The sequence below is a fragment of the Lipotes vexillifer genome, unplaced genomic scaffold, assembly GCF_000442215.2.
Source record: "Lipotes vexillifer unplaced genomic scaffold, Lipotes_vexillifer_v1.1 scaffold384, whole genome shotgun sequence".
Classification (NCBI taxonomy): Eukaryota; Metazoa; Chordata; class Mammalia; order Artiodactyla; family Lipotidae; genus Lipotes; species Lipotes vexillifer.
In genome coordinates, this window is record NW_006793498.1 from 2108189 (window position 1) to 2132278 (window position 24090).

The 24090-nt window shown below is 36.9% G+C and overlaps 1 protein-coding gene across 1 annotated transcript in view; it reads left to right on the forward strand.

Moving 5' to 3' along the window:
- Window positions 1-21944, forward strand: part of SUCLA2 (succinate-CoA ligase ADP-forming subunit beta) — a 49082-nt gene extending 27138 nt beyond the window's left edge. The window contains exons 5-11 of the mRNA XM_007466443.1: window positions 622-750; window positions 3654-3792; window positions 10134-10295; window positions 10390-10532; window positions 15664-15784; window positions 16511-16599; window positions 21162-21944. Of these exons, the coding sequence (XP_007466505.1) occupies window positions 622-750; window positions 3654-3792; window positions 10134-10295; window positions 10390-10532; window positions 15664-15784; window positions 16511-16599; window positions 21162-21236 (858 nt within the window). The 3' untranslated portion in view covers window positions 21237-21944. The remainder of the gene's footprint in view (window positions 1-621; window positions 751-3653; window positions 3793-10133; window positions 10296-10389; window positions 10533-15663; window positions 15785-16510; window positions 16600-21161) is intronic.
- Window positions 21945-24090: the final 2146 nt, after the last annotated feature.

The following is a 24090-nucleotide window of genomic DNA, read 5'->3' on the forward strand; positions in this document are numbered from 1 at the left end:
TAAATTAGCAAATCTATTAGATAATTTTACTTTGTTTTTTCTTGATTGATTTTAGAAGACTTAAAAGTTAACTTAATTGTTTGGTATTTATCATCTTACCTTCTTATATTACTCATGATAATAGCCAGAGCTATTCTCTCAAGGTAGGTAGCTTTCTTTTTTACTGACTTCTAGTAGGGCTAGAGCTTATAAAATCAGGACCTTTTGTTCATTAGGCTTTCCCTATTAAATATCAGTAAACTGTTTTATGATTTTTTTTAATGTTCTTTAAACAATACTTTAATGTCCCTTCAGTTCTTGTGAAAAATGCGTAGGTTATATTTCACATATGTATATGATTATATTAAGTTGTTTGGTATACATTTGTATCTATTTTTAATCTTTTTCCCTCACAGGTGAGCCATTGTCTTCCTCTTCCTTTTCACTTCTTTTCCATTATTTCAATTGAACACTTAGTGGGGGCATTGTGCAGGAGATGCAAGGATAAATTCTCAAGGGAATTTAAAAATAGTGGGGAGTGATAGATGTATAAGTTTGATAGTGTACACAAATAGATTTTAAGATTTTATTGACAGTTCCAAAATAAAATCTAGATATTTTGGCTGTTTCTCCTCCTGCTAGGGTCCTGTATTGATAGGAAGTTCTCACGGTGGTGTCAACATTGAAGATGTTGCTGCTGAGACTCCTGAGGCCATAGTTAAAGAACCTATTGATATTGTAGAAGGCATCAAAAAGGAACAAGCTGTTCGGGTATGTTGTACTCCGAAACATTTCTAGCTTTTGATTGGATAATTACAACCCTTAAAGAGAATTAACTGTGTAAGTGAAGTGATTGACAAAACTTCTTAAAAAATTTTTTGAGTGTCAAGGCATGTTAATATGTAGTTTGAAATTGCAACTTTTTAGAAGTATCTAAAGCGTTTTTCTTCATATCCTCCATAAATATTTTACTATGTATCTTTAAAAGATAAGGATTCTTTTAAAATAGCCACTATACTATTCCATCCCTAGTAAAATTAACAATAACTTCTTAATATCATCACTTACCCAGTCATTCAAATTCCCTAATTGTCTCAATTTTTTTTTCTTTTACAGTTTGAGTTGGGATCCACATAAGTTCTTTCATTGTGGTTGGTTAATAGGTCTCATAGGTCTTCTTCTAGTTTATAGGTTTCCTTTCCCTCACTTTCTTCATCCATTTTCTGTCATTTTGTTGAAGAACCTGGGTTAATTATACTTTATTGTTTTTCATAATCTGGATTTTACATCCCCATGGTGGCATTTAACATGTCCTATCCCCCCTTTATTTCCTGTAAGTTGTATGGAATGGTAGGGATCTATATATATCCCTACGACAGATCAGTGATTTTATTTTTGGGGGGTTTTATGGACGCTTTTAAGAATCTGTTTAAAGCTGTAGACTTTCTCTCAGTGTATGTACATACTCAGTAAATTTTGCCTACAGTTTCACTAGTTTTCTGTACCATCCTTCTTGTGTGCCTCTTCCTCCCATTCGATTCCCACCCCACCCAAAAAAAGCCCCCCAAAAGAAAAACTTAACCATGAAGTTTAGTATTATGGCCTGTGAGAGTTGCTTGTTAATGTTTGTAATACTGCTATTAAATTGTTTAGCTTATATATAAAAAATGAGTGACCCATCTTAAAAAGAAGTTTGAATATTAAAGTTTGAATGAAATTAACATCTCTTATTAGGAAACTGTCAAAAGAAGCTTATGGTATTGAAGTACAGTAGAGCAGGAACTTTGACTGATACAAAGATTTCCCTGCTAAAGCATGAAGAAAGTCATTTAGGCAAGTGAATGGTATAAATGTTTAAAGGGGACAGAGATTTGATTCATTAGGTAGTTATGTGAGAGTGATGACTGGAGACTTAAATTTAAATGAGAAAGAAAACACTTGATTTACAAGAATACTTGAAGGAATAATCTACTAAGATTGTACCTTTTTGAGTGATGGATGAACAGAAATAGTTCCCAGCACAGTGCTAGACAAACTAATGTCATACTGGGCTGATCAGAATTCTTTTGTAATTCTCAGGTGTTTACATTTAAAACAGTAGATTGTAACCTAGTGAAAATCTTTCTAAATGAAATGGTACTTTATTTCTCATTATTCTTTTTTTTGAAATGTTTTAACCCAAAATTACATTTCTTAGTTTGATCATCCACTTTATTTTCATTTGATTATTTGCATTTGTCTTCTTGCAAGAATCACATTCACTTTCAAAGAATTTAATATTTTCTGTTATTGAAAGTCAGATGTATTGTAGCCTTAGATAGCAATTGGAAGAGAGGAGAAAACTACTCCATAGGTTTCCTGATCAGCTGCAACAGTTAGGATAAAAAAAGAGACATGTGGCTTCTATACCAGTGGTTCAGAATTGTTTATACAACTTTAAAATATTATGGATTTTTGGTCCACTATAGAACTTGTGAACCACAACTTCTGGGTTGAGACCTTGGTGTATGCATTTTTTAAAAAGCTCTTCAGGGCTTCCCTGAAGAGCACAGTGGATAAGAATCTGCCTGCCAATGCAGGGGATACAGTTTCGATCCCTGGCCCGGGAAGATCCCACATGCCGCAGAACAACTAAGCCCATGTGCCACAACTACTGAAGCCCGTGCGCCTAGAGCCCGTACTCCGCAACAAGACAAGCCACTGCAATGAGAAGCCTGTGCACCGCAACGAAGAGTAGCCCCTGCTCGCCACAACTAGAGAAAGCCCATGTGCAGCAACGGAGACCCAACGCAGCCAAAAATAAATAAATAAATAAATAAAAATTGAAAGGAAAATAAAGCTCTTTAGGTATATTTAGGGAGGAATCTCTGCTCAAGACTGTAAACTTTTCTACTAGATTAGAAGCTTAAGTACCTGTATATCTTTTGAATCTAGCATATATTAGGTGTTCAGTAGATTTTTGAATGAATGGGATAATACTTGTTTGACTGGATGTGTCTTCATTGCTTGGTAGACACTCTTCATAAATTACCTAAAAGGTAAAATAGGGTGAGTTAATATTTTGGCCATTGGACCATTTGGATTTTCAGTCTGCCTTTTATATGTAGTTTTAATAAAATATAAGTCTCTATTTTCAGTTTAGGTTGGCCATAAGGCTTAGTGGTAGTATGGAGGCTATGGAATAACACAGGAACAGGAATTGAGGCGAATGACAAGTCATTTGAGCTCTCTGAATCTCTTTCTTTTTTTTTTTTTTTGCGGTACGCGGGCCTCTCACTGTTGTGGCCCCTCCTGTTGCGGAGCACAGGCTCTGGACGCGCAGGCTCAGTGACCATGGCTCACGGGCTCAGCTGCTCTGCTGCATGTGGGATCTTCCCGGACCGGGGCATGAACCCGTGTCCCCTGCATCAGCAGGCGGACTCTCAGCCACTGTGCCACCAGGGAAGCCCTGAATCTCTTTCTTTGTAAAATGGGCATACTACCTGCTTTGTGAGGATTTTGAATAAAAACTTTTGTTTAAACATTTAGTGGTAGTAGATACTATTTTAGTGATTAATGTTTGACCATAAATGAGTTATGTTTATTATTTAAATGATAAACTACAAGGTTGTAATAATTTAATGTTAATTGGATGTATACAGCATTCCTATAATAAAGAGACAAATTACTTTCAGCTTGCACAGAAGATGGGATTTCCAGCCAATATTGTGGATTCTGCAGCAGAAAACATGATCAAGCTTTACAACCTTTTTCTGAAATATGATGCAACCATGGTAGAAATAAATCCAATGGTAGAGGATTCAGACGGAGCTGGTAAAGTATCTTGTATCAAACATTGATTGTCTATTTATCCACTTATCATATTCTTCACTGAGGAAGGTGAACTCATAAGGAAGTGAACTCATTTCTATGTAGAAGCTTATTTTATAATGAAAAGAGTGAATGTGAACAAATATTAAAGAGACCCTTTAAAACAAACACCTTAAATATATATTTGTGTACACACAGAAGGGTTAAAGCTGCACTGTATGGCAGCTACCAGTCACATGTGGCAGTTAAAATTAATTGAAATGATATAAGATTAAAATATTTCTCAGTTGCACTAGTTACATTTCAAGTGCTCTGTAGCCCCATGTATTGGACAGCTCTGTATTGGACAGCACACATAAAGAACAATTTCATTGTTGCAAAAATTTCTGTTGGGCAGTGATGGATTAGAGTATCCACTACAGTAGTGAATAAATGGTTGGAGTTTTGGGGAGTTAGCCATTTTAGTCTCCCCAGGTTTCAAACTTTAGAAACACCGTGATTGTTATTGTACAAAGTGTGTATTCTGATACTAGAGTCCTTTAATATTAGGGAAGTAAGATTAGCTTGTCACTTTGACAGCTTTTCTTTTACGTATGTTTAAAAGGTAAATCAGGTTTTGAATTGTCATGCCTTCCATGTATAGTTTTTCTAAAAATATAAGTTGCTTTATTGTAGCCTAAATTTTTCTTGATATTTTACATTAATTGCTTCTGTTGCTGTAATTTGTTTGATTTTGTTTCAAGTCTCTTTGGACATTTCTAATCTTCTTAAGCATTTGTAGATCTCTTTCACTTTTATACTTCTAATTAGTTAAATTCATTATTATAGAAGTCAATTTTTAGCTGGTCATTTATATGGTTGTATAAAGAAAAATGAGTAAATTTTCTTGTGATTGTAGAGGTAGTTTATAAAACTAAAAATAATTGAATTTTTTTAAAGAGTGAGGGCTGATGCACATTTTAAAAATGAAATGTCCAGTGAAGGAGAATTATTTGTATGAAACTGATATTTTTTTTTAAGGGAGGCATTTCTTACCTATTTATTCTTTTAGATTGGCATTACTTAACCCTTTGTGGGTCAAGGACAAATTTTAAGAAATGCAGTGAAAATTGCATGGAAGCGAGTAACCCTCACCAAGGAGTCTGCACCAGTGTTCCCATGTGTGCATGTGCATGTGCATATGCACTGTTTTTCATGCAGTTTAGGGGTTCTCAAACTCTTTGAAGCCTTTGGTCCTGCATTTGGTACTTGAATGTCAAATTACTAACTCCTATTGCTAGGCAACCTTTAGAATCCTTTTGTCAGGTTTCAAAACCGATCATTCTGGAATTTTTTTTTTTTGCTGTACGCGCACCTCTCACTGTTGTGGCCTCTCCCATTACGGAGCACAGGCTCCAGACGCGCAGGCTCAGCAGCCATGGCTCACAGGTCCAGCCACTCCACGGCATGTGGGATCTTCCTGGACCGGGGCACGAACCCGTGTCCCCTGCATCGGCAGGCGGACTCTCAACCACTGCGCCACCAGGGAAGCCCCATACTGGAATTTTATTGGAATTGTATTCATCCTATAAATTGTTGGGGAAAAATTAACATCTTCCTAGTAATCAGTTTTTCCAACTAGAAATACCTATTTTTCCATTTATGTAAGTCTTGATTTATATTTTTTTAAATAAGACTTACTTTCTTTGGGTAGGTATTATATTTCTTTTTAGATTTATTTGTAGAAGTATATTTTTGTTGCTATTTTGATTGGGATCTTTTCTGCCATTGTATTTTCTTACTGTTTATTGCGGTATACAGAGACTGTTGATTTTGTTCTTCATTTGAAGATTTTAATTCTATTGTTGTATTTGTTTTCTAAGTATTCTAAGTATACTTTGGTTTCCTATAGTAAAGTTTATTTAAAAAAAAATATTTTCCCTCTATTTAACGAAAACATAGCAAATACTATATGCTAGGCACTATTGTAAGAACTTTTCAGATATGGACCCCTATAGTTCATTAAATGTTTATAGCAGTTCTGTGAGGTAGATACTATTACTATCCTTATTTTATAGGTTAGGAAACTGAGTTACCAAGAGGTTAAGTGACTTGCCCGGGGACACATGGCTAGTGGTAGAACTAAACAGTCAACTGCAGAATTTGTACTCTTACATATGACAGAGTTGTATGACAGGGATATTTTGGGTAGAGAGTAGTATATCAGCATTATCGGAGTAGGAAGAGATTAGCAATAAGGTATATCTTTTAGGTTAGGAAGCTGTAGCAGTAGTCCAAGCAGGAGGTAACAAAGGCAGTGGGAATGGAAAGGAGAAGGCTTTATTTTACAGATGAGTTCAAGCTCAGGCTCTGTTAGCAGATCTACATTTCTCACAGTACTTTCTTTATATATTTTGAGTGGAGGCTTTAGACCAATGCAGACTATGTAGTTATAAACAAATGCAGATTGATATGTTTTATTTATAAGGTTCATATTGAGTTTCAAAAGTAATATTTCTAAAAATAGAAAATATAGATATTTGTCTCCTTTTGGTACCAAGTTACCATATGACAAGATAGAATATACATTTGGGAAAATTATCATAGTATTCCTTAAAATAGTAGTTTAAGGATATTTTGAATGACTAAATTTGGAGTTATTTCCTTTGTGCACAGTTTTTTTGGAACATATATGCTGCATAGAATGAAGTATACCTCTTAATTTGTACCAGTTTAATTGTTTGAATAATTGTAAGAAGAAAACTTATAGACTCTAGACTTATTTTCCTAGTAATGCTCTGAAAACATAGGGTAATATAAAATATATATTTAAAAAAAAATTTTTTTTTTAATACAATTGCTTAAATAGCTTATCATACCATTGCCATCATTGGGGTTTCTGAGAGATCTTCCAGTGATTACTGATCTTCCCTGACAGAGTTCTAACTAAAATGGATCCGACAACTAAATTACACCATTAGACAGACTTAATAAATCTATTCAAATATGAGGCTTTAACAGGGCAGGCCTTTCAGGGATAGACTATGCCTTGGGAATAGCAGTTGGAAATGGTTGCTCGCTGTGGGAAGCTTACTCCCAAGAGGAAGAAGGATTGAGCAGAATTATGCACGCCTAGTTTTATAATATCTAGATTAACTAGACAGGTAATTTACGTCCTTTCCTCTGGGAAGAATTAAGTAGAGACAGTGAGAGACAGATCTTATACTAAGTGAATCCTTTGAATGTGAAAGGAAGCATCAGGAGTGAGGAAGATTTGATACCGCCCCCTCCCCCCAAAACATTCCTTAGCATTTTCTTCATCCACTGAGCTCAACCATCAAGCCTGTGATCTATCAGGGTGGATGTGGAGCTCTTGAGGGAGGAGAGGTTAGCTGTCTGTTTGGGTAATCTTGTTCTGACTTTGAGGCTACCTTTCCAATCCCAGCCATTGTTCCTTTGGCTATTATGGGAGCATCTGTAGGTAGTTTGGATTTTTACCCCCAGAAATTTCTAAAATGTGTCAAAATAGTACACCAGTATCAGCTTTAAGAAAGTGTTATGCTCAGTTCTGAAAATTTATTCTTTTCTGTTTCTGACACCACATTATGTTCAGTCAGGTTGTCTGTTGGAATTTCAAAAGTTCATCAGTGAGATTAGATTATGGCATTAAAATGCTCTGAAATACTCTAATAGTAGATTACATAAAGACACAGCTGGATTTAAAGTCCAAATGTGATAAAAGTCCAGAGGACCTAGAGAACTGAAGTCCCAAGTCACATTCTCTTATCTGAGTTAGAAGTTCAAAGAAATTAATGTTCTTTCTAATTTTGTAAATATTTTGATTGAATGAGAGGTTATGAATTCTAGATAATTAAAATTCTAGTTTTAAAATTCTTTTAGCCATGGCAGTTTGGACTGTCTGTCATAGGAGTGGGTAGAGTTTCTTTGTGATCTCAGAAGTTATATTATTTGAATTTCAGATCTCTTATGTGCCTGAATTCTAAAAGTGTACAAAGGGTTAATAATACATATAAGTTTATCACAGCTTTGACCCTCAATTACCAAATTTGGAGACCCCCCCCCCAAACTCAAGCCATTCCCACTGCCAGGGACAGTGATCTCAGGCACATTAATCTTCTCAGAACCATGTACTTCGTTTTATCAAGGGTCATGGCAGAAACTCAGTGAAAACTGAATGAAAGAATGGACTGATATTAGTCTCCCCAGGATGCCAGTTGTCTTGATTATCTTACCTATGGACCTGAAATCAGTTGAGAGAAATCTCCAAGTAAGGAATTAATTTTGGCCTGGTGCATTTGTGACTTCTAGGGTGGAAGAAACCCAAAATGTACATTTCTTAAAAGTTTTTCCTCTTTTGAACACTATGAATTGAGCATGGTCTCTGTTTACTGATATTACACATACCCTTTCTGTTAGCAGAGTTGTCAATGGCTGGTTCTACTGACTGTTGCAGAGCTCAGGTCTAGGAAATATGCTTCCTAGGTATTTCACCCCAAGTATGTTTTTATTGGAGAATCACCATCACCTGAGTGAACCTGTCTTTATCTTCTTGAGTCTATATACTTTAGAGGCCTACTAAGGATTAATGCCTTTACTATGTGTTCCTCATTGTTTTTTGAATGGCATGTTAATTTTATTAATTTAATAGATATACGGTTGACTCTTGAACAACACGAATTTGAACCATGAGGGTCCACTTATAAACAGGTTTTTTTTTTCAATAAGTATATACTACAGTACTACGTAATCCATGGTTGGTTGAATCTTTGGATGCAAAACTGCAGGTATGGAGGGCCAACTGTAAAGTTATATGCAGATTTTTTTGCTAATGTATCTTGAGCACTTTTTGCATTTACTAAAGCATTCTTCTAAAACACTTATTTTAATATTTGTAAAATTTGTCATATATAGATATGCCACAATTTATAAATTTATAAATGATTATCAAAATACAAGGGATCTGAAGGATCACAATCCAAGAAACATACATATTATCATTCACCAGTGATTTCAGATATTGTACTTTTTAGTTCCAAATTTTCAATATGGTTCCTTTCACAGTTTTATTTTCTGCTGAGATTACTTATGTGGTGCTTTATTATGACCATATTTTCCCTTAAATCATTAAACATGTTTAATATAGCTATTTCACAGTCCTATGATACTTTAAAATTTGAGTCATCTTGAGTTTGGTTTCTTTTGACTGCTTTGTCTCTTTACTTTTGGTCACATTTTCCTGTTTCTTCACAGATCTAGTAATTTCTAGTTGTATACTAGACATTTCGGGAGACTGAATTCTGTCATCTTCCTCTGAAAGAATGTTGGTTTTTGTTGTTAATAGTTAATTTGGCTGACTCTAAACTTTGTCTCTTGTTTTGTGCAACAGCTGAAACTGCTCAGTTCTTTTAGCCTCTATCTGTTCAGGAATAAGGAGAAAGTTGTAGTTACCTTGGAGCAAGGAAGGGATAGAATACATATTGAAAGATAAAGTCAGAGAATTAACCTTCATAAGGGCCATTTTGGTAGCGTGCTGGAGGTAAAAGCCTGATTAGAGTGGATTTAAGAGAATGGCAGGGGAAAAACTTGTACTGGTACAGGGAGTTTTTTAAGCAGGGCTTGGCAGATGTAGTCGCAGTTACTGCTATTTCTCTACTTGTTCTTCTCCTTCTTCCTTTACCCTTTCTTTCTTCTTCATAACATGTTAAAAATATAAAATTCTTTGTAGGCTCACAGGCCATAAAAAAACCAGCACAGGCTGAATCTGGCCCATAGGCCATAGTTTGCTGACCCCAGGTTTAAAAAGACAGCTCTTTCCGTGAGTTATGTTGTATAGAAAGAGGAGGGTAAGGGGGTGGGGGGAGGTAGGGAGTAAAGAGTTTTTTCTTTCTTTTTATTGAGGTGGGGGAAAGAACAGCATTTTTACAAGTCAGTTTGATTTAGCCAATAGAAAAGTGGGGTGGGTTGGAATTTACAGTGTAAGAAAGAGAATTAGTGGAACAATCCCCTTGAGTTGAGACCCTGGGGCCCAAGCAAAGGAGTTAGCTAGGAGCATGGACAGTTAATTCTTGGTAATTAAAAAGAAAATTAAATGCTTTTGAGGGTTTTTTTTCCCCTTCTTTATCTGTTGCTTAGGATAGGTGTAGAACCAGTAACTTTGATGGGGCAGTTTTAATTTTCACATAGTCTTTTTCAAGAAACAGTTTGAATTAATTGTGAAGATAAATTGAAATACTTTCAGTAAGTAACAAAATGTGTTTTTCTTCTGAAGTCAAAAATATTTAATTACTGTATAGTTTATTGTATCTATCTTGAAATTAACATCACTTTATTTTTTTCCTTCAAAGTGCTATGTATGGATGCAAAGATCAATTTTGATTCTAATTCAGCTTATCGCCAGAAGAAAATCTTTGACCTACAGGACTGGACCCAGGAAGATGAAAGGGACAAAGATGCAGCTAAGGCAGATCTCAACTACATTGGCCTAGATGGAAATATAGGCTGTCTAGGTACCACCTGTTTTTATGTTAAGAGTTGGATTGGCTAAGCTTAATTTATTTTCTTTGTTTGTTGCTTATTCAAATCATTTTCCCTTCTTGATAGTAAACGGTGCTGGTTTGGCAATGGCAACAATGGATATAATAAAGCTTCATGGAGGGACTCCAGCCAACTTTCTTGATGTTGGTGGTGGTGCCACAGTCCATCAAGTAACAGAAGCATTTAAGCTTATCACTTCAGATAAAAAGGTAGGGGCAGAACTTATGTTTTAGAATTTGAATGGAGAGAAGTAACTTGATTAATTAGTAAATGTGGTCGCTATAGTAGTTGAGCGTTAAAGTTCAAAAGTCCTCAATAGTTTGGAAAAATTTGCTGAAATCAATAAAATAAAAGTTAGCAAGAAAGAAAGATAAACTTTCCCATTGTGATTTAGAAAACAAGGTGAAGAAACACTGGATGGTCTTAGATAATACTATAAACGGTAGTGATTTGGCATAAGAACCCATTACTATAGAAAAAATTTTGGAGCTGTTAGTTGACTGAAAAAGCCAGAAATCTGGAAAGTCTGTAAAGCTAAAAAGAAAATAAAAATCATCTTTAATTCTATCCAGACATAGCTTTTGTTACTATTGATTTGATTTATTTTCTTTAAGACTTGTTAATGCTTATATATTTCACACATACGCTCATACACATTGCATATGTATCATTCTAGAAACAGCTTTATTAAGATAAAATTCACGGGGCTTCCCTGGTGGCGCAGTGGTTAAGAATCTGCCTGCCAATGCAGGGGACACGGGTTCAAGCCCTTATCCGGGAAGATCCCACATGCTGCGGAGCAACCAAGCCCGTGTGCCACAACTACTGAGCCTGCGCTCTAGAGCCCGCACGCCACAACTACTGGGCCCGTGTGCCACAACTACTGAAGCCTGTGCACCTAGAGCCCATGCTCTGCAACAAGAGAAGCCACCGCAAGGAGAAGCCTGTGCACCACAAGGAAGAGTAGCCCCTGCTTACTGCAACTAGAGAAAGCCCACACGCAGCAATGAAGACCCAGTGCAGCCAAAAATGAATGAATAAAATAAATAAAAATAAACCAAAAAAACCCCCAAAAACCTGGCTTCCAAAAAAAAGATATAATTCACATGCCATATATTTCACCCATTCATATATATATCTTTCAGTACACACATTTTGAGTCTTTTTTTGCTAACATCTCTTGAGCACTTTTTGTGTAAAGTATTATTCTAAAACACTCATTGTAATGTTTGCATAATCTGTCATATGTAGATATGCCATAATTTATAATTACAAATTTATAAATGATTATCAGGATACAAGAGATGTGAAGCATTGTGATCCAAGAAACAGGCATATTTTCATTCATCAGATATTTTTTTAAGGAATATATCTACTGTGTGACCAATGTGGGTTTGTTTTTTTTTTTTTTTCCCCCCGGTATGTGGGCCTCTCACCGCTGTGGCCCCTCCTGCCGCGGAGCACAGGCTCTGGACACGCAGGCCCAGCGGCCACGGCCCAAGGGCCCAGCCACTCCGCGGCACGTGGGATCCTCCCGGACCGGGACACGAACCTGTGTTCCCTGCATCAGCAGGCGGACTCTCAACCACTGCGCCACCAGGGAAGCCCCAATGTGGGTTTTTTAAGGCTTATGGAAATAAGATAATGGCCTTCATGTAACTAGTCTTACTGAATTTAGACTGAGAATTTGTCATTGGTAGGGATCAAGATACCTTGAACTGTGTTGAGAATTGAATGAGTTGGGCAAGGGGAAGGAAATGTGCAGAGGCATGGGGTACAGAGAGGGCCACTGTGTTCATGGATTGGTAAGATGCTTATGCATAAATATATAGCATTATTGGGATGAATGATAAGAAGTAATATTGGCAAATTGAGACCCAAGTTGTGAAGATCCCTGTATCTATAGCTAAGGAGTTTTGAATTTAATACTTCTACCCCAGCACATTTACAAATACATATATCAAATCCTTACTTTTTTTTTTTTATTTTTAAAAAAGAAGGTAATTCTGCTAGTAAAGGGTGAAATGGGGAATAGGGAGACACTGGCAGGAGAGATCAATTTGGTTATTATATCTGCTTGTTGGGAAGGATGAAGAGGTCCATAACAAAGGCAGTGTCAGTAAGAATAAAGCAATGAAACCTACACTGCTGAGACAGAATCCTTAAGTTCATTTTTTTCCTTTCTGGGTGTGGCATGGTGAGGGATTGGTTAGGACTTCTGGCTTCAGAGAATCATTGGTTGGTGATATCTTTTGTGCTGTCAGAGGCAAAGTGAAGAAATTTGGTATTTTTGAATGAATGTGTTAAGTTTGCCCTGTGGTGATTATACCTGGTAGATAGTTGTAAAGATATTCTTCCTATAATGGTCAGATGTGTATTTGAGAGTCCTCAGTATATTGAGAAAAGTTGAAGTGTTAGGCGTTGGTGATATGACTCATGCAAGTGATTTGAGGAAACCAAGAATGGAACCTGGCTCCTCCCACCCAGTGCTGAAGGATTGAATAAGGAAGGAAGACCCAATAAAAGAGGGAGAGAACAAACTGACAGAGATGGTTGCAGATCAGGAGAGAGTGGTGACATCAAAGGCCAGGGTGAAGAGTTCTGAGAAGTAAGGGAATGGGCAGTAGTGTTAGATGCTGAAAGAGAGGAGAGGGGGACAGAGGCCAGGCTGCAGTGGGTTGAGTTGTGATTGGGAATTGAGGGTGTGGAGTCATACAGGAGAGTTACTCTTTCGGCGGTGGGGTCTGAGGAGGCACAGAAGGATGTAGTGCTCGCAGTTGAGTGGAGGTCGGCTTGAGAAGAGCTGTGCAGTGTATGTGTGTTTGTGTAGAAGACCAAGAAGATGGGTTGTTTCTAGCTGGAGAAGAGATTTGAAGGTAAAGAAGAGAGTGAATATAGCTAAAGGAGTGGAGACCCGGAGGAGACAGAGTACAGTAATTAGTGATGAGGTTAGTTTTGGAGAGGAGGTTACTCCTTATGGTATTACTGGAAAAGGAAGATCATATGCTAGAAGTTAGAGAGTTTGAAGTGGGATAGGAGGCTCATGAAGAAAGTTGAAAGGTATGAGTCAAACTATTGCTGATGAATCATTATTATACTGCTCTTCAGGTTATGCTCGTGTTTCACAGGTTTGGTGTTTGGTTTTGTTTTTTCCCACTCTTTTGCTTTTCTTGAAGTTGGAATGGATAAACTAATAGGTTGGAATCATGCATTATTTGAATGGGGATGCAGGTAGACTGGGTATGAGAGAGGAATGGCTATGAGGAAGCTGAGTGTGCCCACGACAGTGTCATTGATTTGCTCAGCTGTGGCTTCTAGGCTCTGTAGTGAAGCACGCCAGATTGGGGGAGAGCTGATAGACTGGTTGATTAGGAAGGGGTTGAGGGACTAGAGACTTTAAAAGATTGGATTTGATAGAGTTAGAGATGAAAGGCGTTAAGTGAAAGGAGAGGAGGTTGAACAAGAGTGGGATTTACACATTTGATATTGTAGAGACATTCATTCTGGTCAGGTCAAGGATTTGTCCTTGATAGTAATCAGTTGATATGGACTGGAGGTAAAAGTGACATGGTAGAGCTCCAGTCACTTTGAGGCTCAAGTGCTAGATGATGCCTGTGGTGCATACTGTAGCTATCCCAAATGCGGTGGGAGGGGGTGAGATGGGAGGGTGCCAAAGTCCACTGTGAATTCTATTCCATTATGAATTCTAGACCGTTATTTCTTGAAGTATAGAAATAATAGTGGTAAAGATAAGGAATGCTTAGTATGAACTCAGTGTGTCTCAACTTTTTTCCTGTCACGGCATTCACAGAAAGTAACATTTCAGTGGGGCATGGGGGGTACATGGGGAAGGTTGCTTGTTGTCAGAGGCCACTGGCTCAAGGTGCTAGCCGTCCCAGAACCTTCCTAATTGCTCTAAGGCAGCGGTCCCCAACCTTTTTGGCACCAGGGACCGGTTTCATGGAAGACAGTTCTTCCACGGACGGGGTGGGGGTGGGGGATGGTTCACGCAGTAATGCGAGCGATGGGGAGCGGTGGGGAGCGATGGGGAGCGGTGGGAGGGATGGGGAGCGATGGGGAGGGGTGGGAAGCGGTGGGGAGCAATGGGGAGAGGCAGATGAAGCTTCGCTCCCTCACCCGCCGCTCACCTCTTGCTGTGCGGCCCAGTTCCTAAGAGGCCATGGACCGCTACCGGTCCGTGGCCTGGGGCTTGGGGACCCCTGCTCTAAGGGGTGAGGGGAACAATATCTTGGTGTGTCTATAACCCATTTGTATCTCACTGGTTGAGAAGTTCTAGTGTAGCTGAATAAACTAAGCCTCTTTTTAAAAAACAAATAAGGTTTTTTTCTAAAGGATAGAAGAACAGTGATTCAGACTATCCGTGTGATGATGAAAGAATACCAACCCAAATAGGCCCTGAGGTTTGGATGTGATGTGTAGCCAGGAGAGTCCATACAGATGTTGAGTAATTTTGAGGGCCTGGTTTGTGTGAAAAGTTGGTAGAGTTGATGGGGAAAAATGAAGAGATGATAGTTAATGAGGACTAAATTGGAGATCTTGCATATGTTGTCTTATAACATGGTCTGGGTTAGTAATGTTGGTAATGACTATGCTTAATAGGAAACAAGTAAATGGAATCAGGAGGTCTTGTTAATATGTGACAGGGGAGAAGAGACTGTGAGCCAGGTGTTGAAATTACCCAAGGAGGGGAAATAAGTTTTGCTGGGTGGTGGACTGCACACACTTCAGTGATGAGAGCTGCATGCAGAGGGTATGGCTGTTTGGTCTGAAAATGTTTCCATGAAGTTAACTTTTTTTTTTTTTTTAATTAATTTATTTATTTTTGCTGTGTTGGGTCTTTGTTTCTGTGCGAGGGCTTCCTCTAGTTGTGGCAAGTGGGGGCCACTCTTCATCGCGGTGCGCGGGCCTCTGACTATCGCGGCCTCTCTTGTTGTGGAGCACAGGCTCCAGATGCGCAGGCTCAGTAGTTGTGGCTCACGGGCCTAGCTGCTCTGCGGCATGTGGGATCGGGCTCTAGGTGCACAGGCTTCATTAGTTGTGGCACATGGGCTCAGTAGTTGTGTGGCTCGCGGGCTCTAGAGCAAGGCTCAGTAGTTGTGGTGCATGGGCTTAGTTGCTTCGTGGCAAATGGGATCTTCCCGAACCAGGGCCCGAACCCGTGTCCCCTGCATTAGCAGGCAGATTCTCAACCACTGCGCCACCAGGGAAGCCCCCATGAAGTTAACTTTTATCATAAGGCACAGATACTAGTGTTTTCTTGGGAAGGAAGGAAAAACAGTCATTCCTTTAAAATTTTAATCTGAAACATTTTATTGGCAGGTACTGTCTATTCTGGTCAACATCTTCGGAGGAATCATGCGGTGTGATGTTATTGCACAGGGTATAGTCATGGCAGTAAAGGATTTGGAAATTAAAATACCTATTGTGGTACGGTTACAAGGTAAGTGTAAAAGGATCTTGCAGTTGTTCTGTGAACTCTAACTGCTTAAAAGTTCATAATTCCAAGGGGTTTGGTTCGTTTAGTTTTAAATTTAGTTTTAAATAACTGTATTTTTTTTTAACATCTTTATTGGAGTATAACTGCTTTACGATGGTGTGTTAGTTTCTGCTCTATCACGAAGTGAATCATCTATACGAATACATATATCCTCATATCCCCTCTTTCTTGCATCTCCCTCCCACCCTCCCTATCCCACCCCTCTAGGTGGTCACAAAGCACTGAGCTGATCTCCCTGTGCTATGTGGCTGCTTCCCACTAGCTATCTTTTATACATTTGGTAATGTATATATGTCCATGCCACCCTCTCACTTTGTCCCAATAGCTGTATTTTTAAAATGAGAGTATAGTAGGGAATTTTTAAAACGTGGGTTAAAAAATTCTAACATTGGAGCAAAATTGTTCATAGTTTTGCTTGCTATAAGTTGATACATTATTTATTTGTTGTACATATCTTGAATTCTGACTTGTCTGAATTACCATTAATGTGATAAGGCAAAGTATTTCACAAGGTAACTCCAGGTTTTTATAGTATTTGGTTTAGAAGCATTTGTATTAAATGACCAAAGTTAGTTGAAATTTCATATTTGTAAATGTATATTGTGACAAACATTTTAAATTATTTTGTGTAGGTATTTAAAATGTTTATATTTGCATAAATCTTTCCAGGTACACGAGTTGATGATGCTAAGGCACTGATAGCGGACAGTGGACTTAAAATTCTTGCTTGTGATGACTTGGATGAAGCTGCTAAAATGGTAAACAGGTTATGTTGATCTGAGGATAAATTTGCAGTGTATGAAAGATTTATAAACATTTAGATTCTAAAATGAACCAGCTAATATTGCTAATAATGAGTGTTTCAGCTAAACACTAGGAGTATTGAACCCCATATACCTATCACCCATCTTAATTACCAGTTCATGCTCAGTCTTGTCTCATCTTATTCTTACCTACTTCCTTCCTTGTCCATGATTATTTTGAAGCAAATCCCAGACATTATATTATTTCATACTTAACATCATGTATCTGTAAAAGATAAAGGTATTGATGATATAAAGGGATTATTATTACTTGTTTCAGATGGGATAGTGGTATTATGTTTATGTTTTATAAAAAAAGAATTGAGTCAGTGTTGAAATTTCCCTGATTCTCTTAAATATTTTTTGCCTAGGTTCTTTGTTAGAATTAGGATCAAAATAAGTCTATGCTTGCAGTTGGTTAATATATCACTAAATTTCTTTTTATAGATTCTCCCTTGCCTCTTTTTTTATTCTTAACTTTACTTGTTGAAAAACCAGGCTGATGGTCTTGTAGTGTTTCCTGTAGTCTGGATTTTAATTCTTGTATTCATGGGGTGTCATTTAACATGTTCTTCTGCTCCTGTATTTCCTGTAAACTGGTAGTTCAATCTGTAGGTTTGATCATATATGTATTTGATTTTGAGGAGTGGGGAGCAAGAATATTTTATGGTTGATTTTGTGTAATTCCATAAGGAGGTATATAAATGTCAGATAACTTCTCTTTTTGTAATACTAGCAGTCATTGACATTCATAACTTAGATCCAATATTTTGTTTATGCAAAGTGGTGATTTTCTAACTCTGTGATTATTTATTATATGGCATACTTATAAAAAGCGAAACTTTCTTGTATCAACTATTTGTTGGCGTGAAGTACATTTTTCATAGAAGAAGCAGGATACTTACTTAATTCTTTGGTTTTATTGATCAGTTTTCAAAATAATGACTTTGTTCCATTATGGCCTACTAAAGTGACCCAGGCTCTTTTGTTTCTTAGTTTTTGTTTTTAGGTGTGTGTGCTGTGTGTTGCTTGCATGCATGTATGCACATGCTATTTTGAACTCATGGATTTAAATATATTTGATGTGGTTCAGTCCATTTTAGTTATTTTTATTGATGCGTAGATTATCTCATCTTTGGTCAGTGGGAACCTCTTCAAGTTGACTCCTGAGTCCTTCCTACATGCCCTGTGATATGCTTTCTAATATGATGAGATATTTCAGGCTCATCTTTACATTTCTTGCTGCAGACCTGGAATCAGCCAGATGGTGTTTAGACAGCACAATTTAAGCTTTAAGGGTGCTTACAACTATTGGGTTGTTAATAGTTTCTAGATATTTTTAAGTGGCAAATCTAGGGAAATATGTATTTTTTAAAGTGATAAATACATGAGTACATAACTTCCAATATTTCCAATGCAAATCCAAGGTACAGTTTTTTTTTCTTATCTGTTTCTCTTTTTTCCCATTCTGTAGTAACATAAATATTCCTTTGCTTTGTCCCTCAATACAGACATGACAGTTTTAGAATAATAATACCAACAATATGACTACTGAAAGTAGTTCAAGACTTGTATATGCAGTTCTTTTTGTCCTTTGAAGTATTTCCCATAATTTGCTGGATTTTAAAATTCACATGAAACGGTTCTCTGTTTTATCCCACCTTTGATGCATGGTTAGCTTCATTTATTTATTTTAAAGGAATTGCTTAAAAATTTTTTGTTATAATATTTCCAAAGTCAAACTGTAAAACAAGGTATACTTAGAGAATCTAGCCTTTATACCTATTCCTGTTTGTTCCTTCCCCATAGGTAACCAGTTTTTTGGTTTTCTTAGGATTTTTTTGTTCATCTTTTCACTTTTTTAAAAAAATAAGCAAATAATATATGTGTATACATATAGATGTATGTATACATATCTCTCCACTTTCCCACATTATATGATGGTAACATGTATTTTACCTCATTTCTTTTACTTAACACTATATCTTGGTGCACACTCCCTAGTAGATATAGAGATGTTTTTAAATGAGAACTTCTGATTCTTTCCCACCTATGTTTATAGACATTTCATAGAATACTCTTTGGGGCTATATGGTTTAATCAGTAACTAGGCTTTTGAGATTGCTTTGTTAATGTGATATCTTTTCATAAGAATAATAAAGGTCTTATTTCCTTCTTTAGGACATACTTTGGGAAAAAACTTAGCTAGTAAATAAAATTCAACTGCAGTTCAGAGACAGAGGAATTTACACTCAGTCCTGAGTTTAAATTAAGATTTTGAGCAAGGGAATGAGAAAGTGTTTCAGAAAGCCTGTTTTGACTTTGAGATGTGGAGTCAATTGTTGAAGGGAAGAGTGAGGGACAGTAGGAATCTGGCTAGTGTAATAATCAGATGTGAGGTGAAGGTAATGGATAGGTTAGAACTTTTCTCTGAAAATATGCTTGTTTGCAATGAGAGCCTGAATTAAGAAAAGCTTTGTGGACATGGAGAGAAAGGAGAAGAATCAATAGGAGCTTGATCAAATAGACCATGAAAGATAAAAGTGAACAGTTGATTTTCGTTGTGTCTGTAGTCCTTTTCTACTGAGTAGTCATGACAATATTAATAATATGAATATTAGCAACTGCTACCATTTATAATTTATTGTGCATGCAATGCTAAGCCTTTTTTTTTTCTTCAGGTATTATCTTATTTAATACAAGTTTGGTGAAATAATCTCCATTTTTATAGATGAAGAAACAGAGGCTAGATAAATTAACTTATTCAGGATCATGTATCATAAGCATCAGAGTGGTATCTGAACTCAAGGTGTCTAACTTTAAAACCTTCTCTTAACTACTCTGCTGGGGAGGAGAGAAGCTAAATCTGTTGTTTGGTTTTAGATATGTTTAATTTGTATATGTTGTATGGTACCAGCTGGATATTCCCAGACAGATTATAGAGAGAACATTGGAATTCAGCTTGATAATTGTTAACTTACTGACAGAAAGTAAAATACTAACTCCTAAACCCAAGCTTCTATCCCAACATTGTAAGTTAAGATTATTTACATTTCTTAAAAGATTTATTTATTTATTTATGGCTGTACTGCGAGGCTTGCGGGATTTTAGTTCCCCCGACTAGAGATTAAACTGGGGCCCAGCAGTGAAAGCGCCGAGTCCTAACCACTGGACCACTAGGGAATCGCTTTTATTTAGATGTGCTTTGCGTTCTGTAGTATCCAGCTAAGACAGTCACTGTTTCTATCTTTAAAGATAAAGGCAGAAGATCTAAATAGACATTTCTCCAAAGAAGACATACAGATGGCCGACAGGCACATGAAAAAATGCTCAACATCACTAATTATTAGAGAAATGCAAATAAAAACTACGTGAGTTATCACCTCACACTGGTCAGAATGGCCAGTCTGTATTTTAGTCTACAAATAACAAATGCTGGAGAGGGTGTGGAGAGAAGGGAACCCTCCTACACTGTTGGTGGGAATGTAAATTGGTGCAGCCACTATGGAGAACAGTATGGAGGTTCCTCAAAAAACTAAAAACAGAACTACCATATGATCCAGCAGTCCCACTCCTGGGCATATATCCGGAGAAAACCATAATTGGAAAAGATACATGCACCCCTATGGTCATAGCAGCATTATTTACAATAGCCAAGATATGGAAGCAGCCTAAATGTCCATCAACAGATGAGTGGATAAAGAAGATGTAGTATATATATGCAATTGAATACTACTCAGCCATAAAAAGAATGAAATAATGCCATTTGCAACAACATGGATGGACCTAGAGATCATCATTCTAAGTGAAGTAAGTCAGAAAGAGAAAGACAAATACCATATGATATCACTTATATGTGGAATCTAAAATATGACACAAATGAACTTATTTACAGAACAGAAAGACTCACAGACATAGAAAACAAACTTAGGGTTACCAAAGGGGAAAGGGAGTTGGGGAGGGATAAATTAGGAGTTTGGGATTAACAGATACAAACTACTATATATAAAAAAATAACCAACAAAGACCTACTGTATAGCACAGGGAACTATATTCAATATCTATAAGGGAAAAGAATCTATATATAAAAGTGAATATACATATATATATATATATATATATATAAATACAGAATCACTTTGCTGTACACCTGAAACTAACACAACTTGTAAATTAACTATAATTTTTAAAAAAGGAAAAAATATAGATAAAATTTAGGCAATGATGAAGAGAGATATACATATATCAGATATGTATCTATTTAATACCTTCTGATATTATATATATGAATAAAATCCAGTGTGGGTTATGGTGTGGGTTGTGAACAGTGTTAGATTTGACTATCCTTCAAGAGTGGCAAATGCTTATAAGACTGTGGAGTGATTTATAACAATGTCATAATAGCCCAGATATTTTAAATGAAAAAGACTGAACATGCAATTAATTTTACATTGACCAATCGTTCTGATTCTATGTTTTTATGAAAATAGAGACAAAGCTTGTTTTTTTCCTTTCAGGTTGTAAAGCTCTCTGAGATAGTGACCTTAGCCAAGCAAGCCCAGGTGGATGTGAAATTTCAGTTGCCAATCTGATTTGAGAATCCAGTGGTTGGCTGAAGATGTTAAATGTGTTATAATTGTTAAAAATACTGAGTTCTGTATTATTATTGTTCCTTTTCTCTTTAGTGTGTGAAGATTGTAATTACCGTCTAGGCACAAAAACTTTTAAAAGCATTTGGTCTGCATGTAATTCTGTACAGAAGGGGCTGTTTGTATAAAGAATGTGTAATGCAGTTATCTAGTTTGTTTTGTTGCAGCTTTCTTTCTCAGTTTTACAGAATGTCACTTGCAATATGCCAGTTTATTATTGTTGGGTACAGAATTCTTCATTGATAAGAGTCTTACGAATGAAATAAATATGAAGACAAAGCTTTATTCTTAGAAATGTATTATATCTAATAACTAGTTTCATTAGTAGAACAGTGTATTAAAACAATGTTTATATAAGAAGTGTTTATCTTCAACACCAAATACCTAACTAAATATATCAGTCACTATTTATAAACAGACCTTTCAAACACTCCCCAGAATATTCTTTTAAGTATTTCAGGAAAGTAACTTGTGAATTATTTGAGCATTGTTTTAATCATCACAGAGCATTGATATCTGCAAGTCCTCATGATCTTGTGGTATTGAGAAGAACCTGTAGGTTTGTATCATGTAAGGATATATTTACTAAGGACTTGGCAGACAAAGTTATAACAATGTCAATTTAAATTAATAAAAAATCTCCCAATGTGATTTGCATTAATGTTTTTTTTTTCTTTCTTAAGTAAACACAGTGAAAGTGATGTGTTTATTATTGCACTAAACACCTCTCAGGAACTGATTTGTAGATCATGTACTGGGGCATGATATTACATATTATAAAGGGATCTACAGATATTTCAGTTGAATTCTACTGTTTACGTGTGTGCCATCTGGTACCTTCTCGAAAAAGTCCACATTGTCTTTTGTGTCCCAATTTGTGTATGTGTGTGTGTGTGTGTGTATGTATATATGTACATGTCCATCTTTTCTTCATTGCATAGAACAGTTGATATTTAACTATTAACAATTTTCAGACCATGTGATAATAACAGTGTAAGTACCATGGAAGGAAATACCAGCCAAGCAGTAGACTATGTATGTAAACATACTGGTGAATTTGAGAACTTATACCTATTTCTTAAAACGTGATCTCTCTCTCTCTCCCTCCCTCCCTCCCTCTCTCTCTCTCTCTCTCTCTCTCTCTCTCTCACACACACACACACACACACACAATGAGAGGCCGCATAGCATAATTGATTATGAGCGGAGAATTTGAAAGTGAATCTGGTTTGAATCTTGGCTCCATTACTTACTAGCTATATAAGTTGGGCAAGTTTCTAAATTTCACTGTACCTCAGTTTCCTCAAGCTCCTTTCTCATCTTCACTAGAATTATTTAGAGGGGAGAGGGAGACAGAGGCAAAGAGAGAGAGGGAGGGAAATTATACAGAGAACACGTGAAATATATTGAAACCAACTATATGTATATCATATGATTATATATTGGTCTGTCTTCCCTGCCTATACATTAAAAGACTAAATCAGAGCCATTAAACCATTTAAAATTGTGATAAAGTTATAATTAAAAGTCCAAGTCTTTACCTTTTAATTAAAAAAAAAATCATTGCAAAGAATGCCAGCCAGTGATTAGCTCAGAAGATATTGGCATTTGTATTGGTTGGGTCTAGTCAGGAATTAAAGACAATGCTTGGTATTTCAGAGAGGATGTAATGCCAGTGTTCTAGTTATCTATTCTTGCATAATACATTATCCCCAAATTTAGTGATTTTCAAACAACAAAATTTTAATCTCATCATTTCTATGTGTCAGAAAAATGGAAGCAGTTCAGCTGAGTGTTAGTTCTGGTGATGCAGTTATTTGCAAGTTTGAGTACTACTCCCAAGATGGCCCCCACACATGGCTGTTAACCTCAGTTTCTCCCTGTGTCCGCCTATCCTCGGGGCTGATTGAGTGTCCTTGTGATAGGGCAGTGGGCTCCCTCCAGAGCAAGTGATCCAAGGGAACAAGAAGGAAGCTACAATTCCTTCTGTGTTCTAATCTCAGATACTTGTGTTCTCCTCTTGTTCTCATTTCTGCCACACTCTATTAGAAATGAATCACTAAGTCAAGGCCCCAAGAAGAGGGGAATTCAGCTCCATTCTTTTTTTTTTTAATATCTTTATTGGAATATAATTGCTTTACAATAGTGTGTTAGTTTCTGCTTTATAACAGGGTGAATCAGCTATACATATACATATATCCCCATATGTCTTCCCTCATGGGTCTCCCTCCCGTCCACCCTCCCTATCCCACCCCTCTAGGTGGTCACAAAGCACCGAGCTGATCTCCCTGTGCTATGCGGATGCTTCCCGCTAGCTATCGCTTTTACATTTGGTAGTGTATATATGTCCACTCTCTCACTTAGTCCCAGCTTACCCTTCCCCCTCCTCATGTCCTCAAGTCCATTCTCTAGTAGATCTGTGTCTTTCTTCCCGTCCTGCCCCTAGCTTCTTCAGAACCTTTTTTTTTTTTTTTTAGATTCCATATATGTGTGTTAGCATATGGTTTTCTCTTTCTGACTTACTTCACTCTGTATGACAGACTCTAGGTCCATCCACCTCACAACAAATAACTCAATTACGTTTCTTTTTATGGCTGTGTAATATTCCATTGTATATATGGGCCACATCTTCTTTATCCATTCATCTGTCGGTGGACACTTAGGTTGCTTCCATGTCCTAGCTATTGTAAATAGAGCTGCAATGAACATTGCGGTACATGACTCTTTCTGAATTATGGTTTTCTCAGGGTATATGCCCAGTAGTGGGATTGCTGGGTTGTATGGTAGTTCTATTTTT